Source organism: Antennarius striatus, chromosome 1 (genome assembly GCF_040054535.1).
Source record: "Antennarius striatus isolate MH-2024 chromosome 1, ASM4005453v1, whole genome shotgun sequence".
NCBI classification, from domain to species: domain Eukaryota; kingdom Metazoa; phylum Chordata; class Actinopteri; order Lophiiformes; family Antennariidae; genus Antennarius; species Antennarius striatus.
Window position 1 is genome coordinate 20,318,380 of NC_090776.1, and position 12,237 is coordinate 20,330,616.

Below are 12,237 nucleotides of genomic sequence, written 5' to 3' on the forward strand. Positions count from 1 at the left end.
GAGCATCATGACTAAAAATTTCTTTCTATGCGAGTGGATGTCATGGTGCACTGGGTAGCGCTGTTGCCACACAGCAAGAAGGATCTGGGTTTGATTCCTTTTGGATTTGGTTTCATCCAACACTGAGGACACTGAGGTCATGGATTTGGTTTAACTCTTCAATGGCTGTTAAAATTTTATAAGCCAGTAGATGTCACTATGTTTAATGACTTGAGACTTAATAATTTTCAGCACACATACATACGAAGGTCCACAACTTCATAAAACACAATCAGCCAAATCAAAAGCATTTAATCCTACACTGTACTCAAGCATAAACTTCAGGTATTTTCAAATAATACCTTACACTGCAACTAAACCTCATTTGATATGTCTGATTATCTAGTTCTGTATTTGTCTGACAACTCTAGTAACTTCTCGTATTGCATGTTTTTATTTTCTTCCTATCTAATACAAACTATATATCTTAAAATTTGCTCTATTTCAAAGAAAAATTCTGATAAATAGAAAGTCAAGTGAATAGGATTTAATACCAGCATTAGCAATGGGCTCAAGTTTGCACTCAAAACACCATCCATGACCTCACTGTTCATTTTTTTCATAAAGGAGAACTACTATGGCAGCCTAAAATGACTAAAACTCAAAAGGAGCTCCAGTGAGTCAGTGTTTATTTATCAAAATTGGATGACCATAGACACGGCAGTGTCGCAATGTGAACACAGGAGGAGACTCCCTGCACTAACATGAAAATGTCATTTGAGGTCAGGCTAAGTTGTTTAAAAAGCAGTTGACAAGACTTTGCAGTCAGAGCCATGTTTGGCCTGTTTTTTGATTTGAGATTATGGATGGAAACAGGGCCTAATCCCAGACTAACATCTGTTTTATGCATTTCATTTTTATATATAATCAGTGATCATGGGACAATAATTAAAACATAACACAATTGATGAAAATGGATCCCTGGAAATCTTGAACACTGAGTAATGTTACATTGTGAGTTGATAAAATTCCTCTTAGACATTAATCAGATAAATTAAGACCCTTTGCATCAACTCAGTGATATAAGGAGGAAAATATTATCTCCCAAAACCATACATATATAATTCATACACACATTTCATTATGATAAATGGGACCCTTGGATGTTCAGCCACTTACTTGATATGGTCAAGTAGCTTGTGCAGCATCTATTCCGAGAGGTGACCAGATACAGACAAACCTTTTACTGCTACGTGGTCATGTGGTAACTTGAGACCGCTGTTCATGTGATGCAACTAGATACTGTGAATGGTCATACAACTAGGCTGACTGTGTTCTCCTAAATACAGTGAGAGGAGAAAATGAAAACTCAAAAATAAACATTTGTAAAAGTCTACTGTACATATAATGATGCAGAGAACCAGAGTATGCCCTGGGGTTTTGACATCTTCTCTGGTGAGCCAGCTGGGCCAAGCTGTCAGACGCAGGCAGAGGTTAATTTAGGAAGTTAACCTCTGCCTGCGTTTGACTCTGCAACCTGCTGCAACCGGTTCACGGTGGTTTGTCTCTGCATCCTGCAGACGTCTCAAGTAAAGGAATTTATGAGAGGATGGCAGAGCAGGGCATGGCTTTCACAGCACTGTGTCGAAGGTACAGTGTCAGCTTATTGCAGTCACAACAAAAATACATTTTTGAATATGATTCTTCAGACATAAATCCTGATAAGTGTAACTATATTCTCTGTGAATGTTTTCTTTTATTTACTTCAGGTAATGCTATCTTTTTAAAATACTGTACTTGTTGGTTTTAGGTTTTTCACTGATTAGCTTTGCAAGGTTGAACAACACCATGTGAAAATATTTGGTTAAAGTATTGAAGAGGATGAAGAGTGGAAAGGCAGTCGGTCCTGATGATATACCCGTAGAGGTTTGGAATGGTCTAGGAGAGGTGGCAGTAGAGTTTCTGACTGGGTTGTACAACAGGATCTTAGATAGTGAGAAGATGCCTGAGGAATGGAGGAGAAGTGTGCTGGTGCCCATTTTTAAGAACAAGGGAGATGTGCAGAGTTGTGGCAACTACAGAGGAGTAAAGCTGAGGAGCCATACAATGAAGTTATGGGAGAGAGTAGTGGAAGCTAGACTAAGGGCAGAAGTGAACATTTGTGAGCAGCAGTATGGTTTCATGCCAAAAAAGAGTACTACAGATGCAGTATTTGCTTTGAGGATGTTGATAGAGAAGTACAAAGAAGGCCAAACGGAGCTGCATTGTGTTTTTGTAGATCTGGAGAAAGCTTATGACAGGGTGCCCAGAGAGGAACTGTGGTATTGTGTGAGGAAGTCTGGAGTGGCAGAGAAGTATGTTAGAACGGTGCAGGACATGTATAAAGACTGTAAGACAGTGGTGAGGTGTGCTGTAGGTGTGACAGAGGAGTTCAAGGTGGAGGTGGGACTGCACCAGGGATCAGCTCTGAGACCCTTCTTGTTCGCTATGGTGATGGACAGGCTGACAGACAAGGTTAGACAGGAATCTCCATGGACTATGATGTTTGCAGATGACATTGTGATCTGTAGTGAGAGCAGGGAAGAGGTGGAGGAGAAGCTAGAGAGGTGGAGGTTTGTCCTGGAAAGGAGAGGAATGTTTTGAACTGCCAGGCAGGAGGCCTAGAGGAAGACCAAAGAGGAGGTTTATGGATGTAGTGAAAGAGAACATGAAGGTAGTTGGTGTGAGAGAAGAGGATGCAGAAGACAGGGTTAGATAGAGGCAGTTGATTCGCTGTGGCGACCCCTGAAGGGAAAAGCCCAAAGTAAAAGAAGAAGATTGGCTAAATAAAATAAAATAATAATTTATTTCATAATTAGTGTGCTAAGTTTTGTAAAGCATAGTTATATTTCAGGTGACTGTGAAGAGGATAACAGGAGATGACAGAAAATTTTTAACAAAGGATCTGCAGACCCTGTGCTTCACAAAGTTCTATCACAGATAGCAGTTCACAGGAGAAATAATTCAATGTTATGCAAAACAGGTGATGTGTTATGGGTTTTTTCAGTCAGGGTATATCTTGCCTGCAATGAAAATTACAGTGAAAACTATGTCATATGTTTGTGACCCGTGTTTACATATACAAAGAGAATGGACATAGTTAAAATCAGGTTGATGGCAACTATCCTCCAGGCGGTTTTAGCCATCTTGTTGTTGAAGCCGAGGTACTGCTGCTTCACATTGAACAAAGCCACAGGGCGGCTATTTCTTGTGTGTAACTCACGTCAAAGACATGTCGAAAAACACTTTTGAAACTTGAATATTGAGTCAAGTTTATATATTTCCTTATTTCTTAATTGCCCCGTCTCTTTTTGTTAGTCATTTTTCTTTTGTTACAAATGTACCTAGGTGGGGTGGGGATAGTCCTCATCTCATTGTCCATGGAACTCTGTTTTTATGTCCATTGTCCAATGACAATACAGTTTTTTCAGTCATTCATTTGTGAATTTATTTGATTTTTTTTTTAAACATTGTCATGTGGACGCAAATTTTTCTGTCAGTGGGGGGGGGGTGCGTTTTCAGAGGACTCAGCTGCGTGTGGCTTCACTGCCTTTATCAGGCCTCATGACGACAATAAAAATAATGATAAAAATCTGCAAAAATTCAATTGGGGAATCCAGAGACAGTAGTTAACAAAGTTTTTATTAAATAATTTAACGGTCTACCAGTACTTCGGGGGGTTACTGAGGTTGCTTATAGTTTCAGTGAGAACATGCGGAGCTTTTGCATCCTGATTACAGCTGCAGTAGCTTTATACCATTGTCAGAAACAGAGCCATTCAGAATTTAAACTGGTTTACTTGTTTAAGGCTTATGTCACATTGTGCTCATGAAGCAATGCAGAGTTTAGTTTGGGTGTGGACCAGGTTTAAAAAATGTCTGTGTGTTCCACATCAGCAGTAAGACAGACGGGTATTTATGACTGTCAATGTTGACAATCTGACAAAAGATTTTGTGAGTTGAGGTGAGTTTTCTATACATCTGAATGAGTACAATTAACTGATTTGCAGTTAAGGTCAATTAGACAAGGCACAGCTTTCATTGTCTAAAGACTGCTTGGCAATCATGGATTTACCTTAAGGAATGCTTTGGTTTGGAAAGGTGAGTATACAAAACTGTGTTAATGAATTCAGACACTAACGTAGGAGAGAGTTGGGTTGATGTCACTGGTGGCATGAAGGGTCATCTGTCCTCCTGTCAGATGAGAGATAAAATTCCCTGGAATCTGTAGAGTCCATGGGGTGATCAGATCGTATAATCAAAAATATATGGACTCACAGAGCTGACAAGAGCCAGGAAAAAGCTTCAGTCACTTTCATACAACCAATGGTGAGTAAGTGTACAAGCAGTCAGTCAGATCAGGAAACTGTCACTCCCAAAAAACCCCAAAAGGATAGGGTCATAAGGAAAGATTTTGAGAACAATGAAGAGTGGAGATCTCTCAAGAGAGTTAAAAGGATTTGGCAAAGGAAGAAGAGAAACATTTAATTGTCAGTCTTGAAGTTGGTAATCTTCCAATTTCAAGAAGATGGATGGATGAGCAGCCTTAGAATGAATCATAAACATGACAGGTGTGCAACTTTAAGACTATAAATTTTAATCAATTCATAGATATATGACAGGAGGCCAAGTGTTTCCTGGTTTGCTTGACACATAGGAGCTTTTGTTTTTTTGATTGAAATGATCCATAACATTGAGATCTTTCTGGTTCCACAAATACCTTATCGAACAAGATAATTAACTACATGCTCGAGATCTTTGCTGTATGTTTCAGCTCTTTTGCATTAGCCCTGCCTGCTGACATAACTTTAAACTTTAAACTAACATATCACACCACTGGGTGCTGCAGACATCCTTTGAACCCTTGGACACTATCTAGACTGGGACCTTAAAGGTAATATCAGGAGTCACTGAGGACGTCAGATTGTGAAACTGATTATCTCACCTCGACCACGATGAAGGAAGCGAGAGGTCATTCCCTACGTGAAGCGCTTTTGTCACCCTTTGCCCCACTCTATAACATGATATTGAATATGAGATAACCGTAATATGCAGTTTGATGCTATTGTTAAGATATTTATGCAATCATATAATTAAGCTGTTAAGATATTTACTCAATAATAATTAATCTATATATACTTTTTATTATTAAGATATAAGAACCTTCTGGAATGATGTTTGTTCAGATATGTTCTTGTGCAATCATATAATAATTTTATTTACATTCTAGCTATGTTTTAAAGGTTTATTCATTTTTAAGGTAGTATTTCGGAGTCAGGCTTCTGTGTATTCTTTTGTGTTTAACTCTGAATTTCCTGGTCCTCAGGTCTGGGTGATATAAAGTAAGTCTTGGATGTCAATGAGTGTTCAGACCAGATAGCAGAAAAGCATACGTGCCGTATCATATAAAGTATATCATGACTACCTTTAAGGAAAACTTGTAGTTTGACACTGTTGTTCATCGGGCGTTGTGCAATAATGTTTTTTTTAAAGTCCAGTTTAACCGGCAATCAAATGAAATGAGAGAATTAAAACATATATAATGGGATACCTATGGGATTAAATTCACCTGGTTGTTGTATTAACAGATCTATACTTTATGTCACCAGAAAATTTCATTTTATAAACCTTTCTGCAAAACAAAACAAGATGTAATCCACTCATTTATATTTTATAATGCCATGCAAACAAGTGAACACATGCCTTCTATACATTGGCAACAATTAATGAAATATGTGCTCTCTGTTAACCTCACTAACCGGCCTGAGGAGAACCTGCTGGCGCCAGGGATCTGGTTTCAGACACATTTTTTGTCGGGTCACGCTGCGCCCAAACGCGACGGCGACCAATGACCTGAGATCGACTGAGACCGACTCCTATAAAGCTGGAGCTTCTCCACCCAGGACCAAACCGTGACACGGATCCTGCACTGCTGTGTGATTTTACTGACACTCACCATTTTACTGGACAATGCTGCGAGTCAGGTGTCTGAGAGGAGGTAGCAGGGGGGCCGAGGCTGCCCATCTGATCGGAGCCATGGTTGGTATTATGGTGGTTTCATTTTACTATAAATTTTAGGGGAAAAAAAAAGAAAGACCATTTTATTTTGTTTAAAAAGCACATGTAAATCAACTTGAATAAAATATATGTTGACATTTTGGTCACTAAACCGCTTCTTCTCACTGGAGCTCAATTTTTAAAGAATTCATCGCGTTTTTAGGGATTTAAATTAGGAAAATCCCGAAAACGCTTTCCAGACTAGCACCAGCTGGGCTAAAAATAAAATATTGGCTGTCAAGTTGTCTAGAAATCATTTGAAATGACTGATATGTTTTTATTTTCTCAGTGTTTTCTTTCCTTTTATTACTGCGGGACACTGGTTCTGGTTCTGATCCAACACAGGCGCTGCTGGAGATAACGCGTCTCGACTTCACCGACAGCAAATAAACTGAGGGCATTTATCTATTTTATCTATGTCCAAGGTCAAAACATTACTCTTATCTAATTTTTTCTACCGTTTAAGTTTATTGATGTATGTGAGCTGCCGTGTATTTAACAATAACAGCTCATTCTGAATGTCACTGACATAAAACTTAAAAAAAAAAAAGAGCAATAAATAAATGAAGGTCGGACGCATTGTAATCAAATATAAACTATATAAGTTGTAAAAAAAAACACATTAGATTAAGCATTTTTCATACCCTACTTCTTCTATTCATTCTCTACTTATTTGTGGATGTATTTCCGGACCCTGCATCTTGTTCAAATGAAAGGGAATGTCTATCCAAACTTTTTCCTGCAACACATTTCAACACAAAATTAAACAACAAGTCATTTTTCCGCCCTCAGCTTGGCCGATCTGTGTCTGGATGGACCCAGAAGCTCTTCCAGAGCACTTCTAGTGCTGCAGCCGCACAGACGCAGCATGCAGTTTTTGAGGAACATGTTACTGAACCCACTGAGCAACAATGCCCTGTTTCCAGCTACAATGAGTGGGATCCTCTTGAAGAGGTGATTGTAGGTCGTGCTGAAAATGCCCATGTCCCTGCCTTCACCGTGGAAGTGAAAGTAAGTGGTGATATTGAGATGCATTTTATGTAAAACATGCATATTACGTCCTACTGCTGCTGTATGATGAAGTATCAACACTACATGATGCTTCATTTGAATTATTAGTCAGATTAATTTCACGTTGTCATATTCTGAACACCCTCGACAGGCCAACACATATGAGAAGTATTGGCCCTTCTATCAGAAATATGGGGGACACTCTTTTCCTGAGGACCACTTAAAGAAAGCCGTCGCTGAGATTGAAGAAATGTGCAATATTCTACGCCATGAGGGTGTCACTGTGAGGAGGCCAGAACTCAACGACTGGTCACAAGACTACAAAACACCAGACTTCACCTCATCAGGTAGCAACAGCACTGAAGCAGAGCTATTACTGACTCATTCAGCTTCAGTTTCAACATCCATTCATGTATATAATATATGAGGAAAATGGGTGTGAAAAGATACTTTATACTCAAAGTATTACAAGTTCTACAAATTCCTCTCCATAACGTTCCATGAATATTAAAGGCTGCATTTGACTCAAAATCCACTAATGTAATAGCAGCAGATAATGTAATAAATTTGGCTGTTTTTGGAAATATAATAGGCCAATAACATAATAACTGGCCAATAATGCAATTAAAGTCCTGAAACCATAAAGTAATAAGTTTTGGCTGATTACACAATAATTTATTACGATATCGGTTAAAAAAAAAAAATCCTAACCCTAACCCTTTACATTGTTGGCTTCAATATGTCTCATCTCTAGTTACTTGCAAGTTTTGTGTACAAGGCATATAATCAGTTTATGAAAAAACAACACACAAGTTGTTCAGTTGTAGATTATAGAAATCAACATAACTGCTTATGCTTGACATACAAGCTGCTTGATGTTTGAGATAAAAGCATATTTTTGTTTGACATGCAAGCGAAAATCCGACATACGGTGTCCCCTAACTAGACACTATCAGTAGTTAGGGGATGGATACAACATCTGCTTAAACCTGATGCTACCAATAGCTGCATCCTCTCTGTGAGAGAGCCATTTGACAGAAAAGGCGCAGAAACTTATTATTTCTTTATTATCTTTTAAGAATTATCTCTTAATATTTCTAGTATTTATACCTACAGTACAGGTCACACATTTATTTGCATATGAGAACAATGTTGAAGCATTGCATTGTATTTTATAAGAAAATCCTATGGAAACTTAGAGTTTAATGTTGCCTGTTGCAGGTATGTATGCTGCCATGCCGAGAGACATCCTTCTTGTTGTGGGAAATGAGATTATCGAAGCTCCTATGGCCTGGAGGTCTCGCTTCTTTGAGTACCGAGCCTACAGACCTCTGATCAAGGAATATTTCAGAAAAGGTGCTAAATGGACCACTGCTCCTAAACCCACCATGGCCAATGAGCTCTATGATCAGGTGAGGCTTAGGGGAAATTGAGTTATCGATATTGTAAATCCAGACTTGGCCACACATTAACTGTATGATGATTTCTTTATGCAATGAGACGATTAACTTTATGATAACGTTGGTTGAAAAGGCTTTGTTTAACATCCTCATGTGACCTCTGAACACTTTGCTCTGTGCTATTTTTGTTGCACTCCCTGCCAAGATTTTATACATCAATATATGGTTCCCAGGTTGAAAATCAAAATGATATGTTGTCATTCAGGAATACCCGATACGAACAGTGGAGGACAGACACAAACTGGCTGCCCAGGGGAAGTTTGTGACCACAGAATACGAACCCTGCTTTGATGCTGCTGATTTCATCCGAGCTGGGAGGGATATTTTTGTCCAGAGGAGTCAGGTGTGAAGGGTTTTTAGCTTACAGCTATGTCTGCAATGTGATGGAGTAGCAAATTCTTTCTGTCTCAAATGTCGGTCACATGCAGAAGCAAAGATAGAGAAAGAAATATTTACTAGTGGAATGCAATAGTAGTTTCCTCAATGAACTATTACCATTCATCCAGATAAAACATAAATACATAGAATTATTCTGGACTTCTTTCATCTGAATTCTCATTCATTTCTTTGCAGGTTACAAACTACATGGGAATTGAATGGATGCGTCGTCATCTGGCTCCAGACTATAAGATCCACATAGTCTCATTCAAGGACCCCAACCCCATGCACATTGATGCCACTTTTAACATCATCGGGCCGGGATTGGTACTGTCAAACCCTGATCGTCCCTGTAAACAGGTACTTACAGAAGAGAAGCTTTCTGTCTTCTGTTTTTTTTTCACCCTGTGCTGCACTCTTGTGGACTAACTGCTCAACATAAAATTGTTCCATGATTTTGCGTTTCCGTTTGATTTTTACCTCAGGTTGACATGTTCAAGAAAGCTGGCTGGACAATTGTGAAACCTCCAACACCTCTGATTCCTGATGGTGGGTACTTCAACTATAACTTACCTTCTCTTATATATTATACATTGACTAAAAGAGGACTTCTTTATCTATGTAGACCACCCCTTGTGGATGTCCTCCAAATGGTTGTCCATGAACGTTCTGATGTTGGATGAGAAGCGCGTTATGGTCGATGCCAATGAAAGCACCATTCAAAAAATGTTTGAAAATCTTGGTAAGTCCATATTTTCCATTTTATTTTTAATATTAACAGATATTTTGAATAAATTTACTAGAAAATGTTCTACTTTAAGTTATTACTTTCAGAAAATAAGACCTGTCTGCTGTGTACTGGGGTCAAAAAGTGTTGTTTTTTTTGTTGCAGGTATCAAAACCATAAAGGTGAGCATTCGTCATGCCAATTCCCTGGGTGGCGGCTTCCACTGCTGGACAACTGATGTCCGCCGCCGTGGTACCTTGCAGTCCTACTTCTATTAGCCTTGCCAGAAATAGGCAGTTTATATTGAGCTTTGAAAAATCATAGCCTCAATCTCTTAATAGCACTGAAACTGTCAATTAGTTTATTGCCAATGAATCATGCATGTATTCACGGGTGAATTAAGAGTGGGAAATTCTGCAAAATTACTCGCTTCAAAACTACACTTATTTGCTGCCAAGGAAAATTAAACGCTTCACAGTTTTTTTCTTCCAACTTTTGATCTGACATTGCTGTGTATTTACAAACAGCTTTGGTCACATTTACATACAAAGTACGTTCAATAGCAATAAATCACTTCATCACTTGAAAATCTCAATATTAACTGCATTTCTGGCCTGGCAATTGTGAAGCTGAATGATTTATAACTTAAACATCTGAAAGTCATAATGATTTTGAAGACAAGGTACAATTTGGTATGTGAAAATCATCAGACAAGGACACAGGAGGAAAAAAGCTACCTCCTCATGAAAAGTCATGAAACCTTCACTTTATGTTTTTCCAAAAATATTTTCTATTCTAAGAAATGTGTAAAAGTTTTTAGTTAGGTCATTGAATATTAATAGTTTATATAGCCAGTATATTATTTGAAAAAAAAGAATGTTTTCAAGTTTCCTTATTGGACTTCCCGAAAAAAATGTTGCTTTTTTATATTTTTACATTCATGTATGCATCCATATCAGATATTGTGTACCTTTGCCTCTTCTGTTTACATCTATTGAAAATCTGGGCCAGTTATATGCTACTTGTCATTTTTCATTGCTTGACTGCTGTTGTGTGCAAAGCAAATATGCTTCAATAATGTTGTGAAAATTTACATTTACTCATCCTTTGGAGCTTATCTAGTTGGATATAAAATGTTTACTTCCTTGTTATTTCTTATGAATTCAAGGTAAATTAAAGCTGTGTTATGCAAAACTATTAAATGCAAGTTAAAAAGAAGTGCGTCACATTTAATTATTGCGCATTTATTGTTAAACATCCATTCCATTCCATCTTATCCGTAGTCGGGTCGCGGGGGCAACAGCTTCAACAGGGAGCCCCAAACTTCCCTTTCACAGGCCACATCCACCAGCTCTGACTGGGGGATCCCAAGGTGTTCCCAGGCCAGTGTTGAGATATAATCCCTCCACCTGGTCCTGGGTCTGCCCCGAGGTCTCCTCCCAGCTGGACGTGCCAGAAACACCTCCCTAGGGAGGTGTCCCGGAGGCATCCGCACCAGATGACCAAACCACCTCAGCTGACTCCTTTCCACGCAAAGGAGCAGCGGCTCTACTCTGAGCCCCTCGCCACTTGTGAAGTTGTTTAACTACCTCGGTGACTTCGCCCCGAGAGATTGACTCGGATCCCCCATCATCCTACAGCTCTGCCTCTGCAACAGAGGACGGGTCAGTTGGGGTAGTTGGATTCAGGAGTTCTTCAAAGTGTTCCTTCCACCGACCGACAACCTCCTCAGTCGAAGCCAACAGTGTCCCATCTTTGCTGTATACAGCTTGGTTGGTCCCCCGTTTCCCCCTCCTGAGGTGTCGGACAGTCCTCCAGAACAACTTTGGTGCCGTCCGATAGTCCTTCTCCATGGCCTCTCCAAACTCCTCCCACACCCTCTGTTTTGCCTCCATCACAGCCGAGGCTGCAGTCCTTCTGGCCTGTCGATACCCTGCAACTGCTTCAGGAGTCCTCAGGGGCAACATGCCCCTGAAGGCCTCCTTCTTCAGTCGGACGGCTTCCCTGACCACCGGGGTCCATCACAGTGTTCGAGGGTTACCGCCCCTTGAGGCACCCAAGACCTTGAGAACACAGCTGTCAGCTGCAGCTTCAGCAATGGAACATTTGAACATCGACCATTCAGGTTCGATGCCCCCAGCCTCCACAGGGATGCACGAGAAGCTCCTTCAGAGGTGCAAATTGAAGGCCTTGTGGACCGAGTCCTCCTCCAGACGTTCCCAGTTCACCCGCACTACTCGTTTGGGCTTACCAGGTCTATCCAAAGGTTTCCTTCGCCAACAGACCCACCTCACCACCAGGTGGTGATCATTTGACAGCTCTGCCCCTCTCTTCACCCGAGTGTCCAAAACACACGGTCGGAGGTCAGATGATACAATCACAAGATCGATCATTGACCTCCGACCCAGGGTGCTCTGGTACCAAGTACACTTATGAGCATCCTTGCGTTCAAACATGGTGTTAGTTATGAACAATCCGTGACTAGCACAGAAGTCCAACAACATAACACCGCTCGGGTTTAGATCAGGGAGGCCATTCCTCCCAATCACGCCCCTCCAAGTCTCTCCATCATTGCCGACGTGTGCAT

The 12,237-nt window shown here is 40.1% G+C and overlaps 1 protein-coding gene across 1 annotated transcript; it reads left to right on the forward strand.

Annotated features, from left to right (window-relative positions):
* The first annotated feature begins 5,920 nt into the window (after positions 1 to 5,920).
* Positions 5,921 to 10,859, forward strand: gatm (glycine amidinotransferase (L-arginine:glycine amidinotransferase)). The gene is made up of 9 exons (XM_068318358.1): positions 5,921 to 6,056; positions 6,867 to 7,085; positions 7,237 to 7,432; positions 8,307 to 8,497; positions 8,751 to 8,888; positions 9,119 to 9,283; positions 9,409 to 9,472; positions 9,549 to 9,665; positions 9,816 to 10,859. The coding sequence occupies exons 1-9, from the start codon at positions 5,988 to 5,990 to the stop codon at positions 9,926 to 9,928; spliced, it is 1,272 nt and encodes a 423-aa protein (XP_068174459.1). The 5' UTR covers positions 5,921 to 5,987; the 3' UTR covers positions 9,929 to 10,859.
* Positions 10,860 to 12,237: the final 1,378 nt, after the last annotated feature.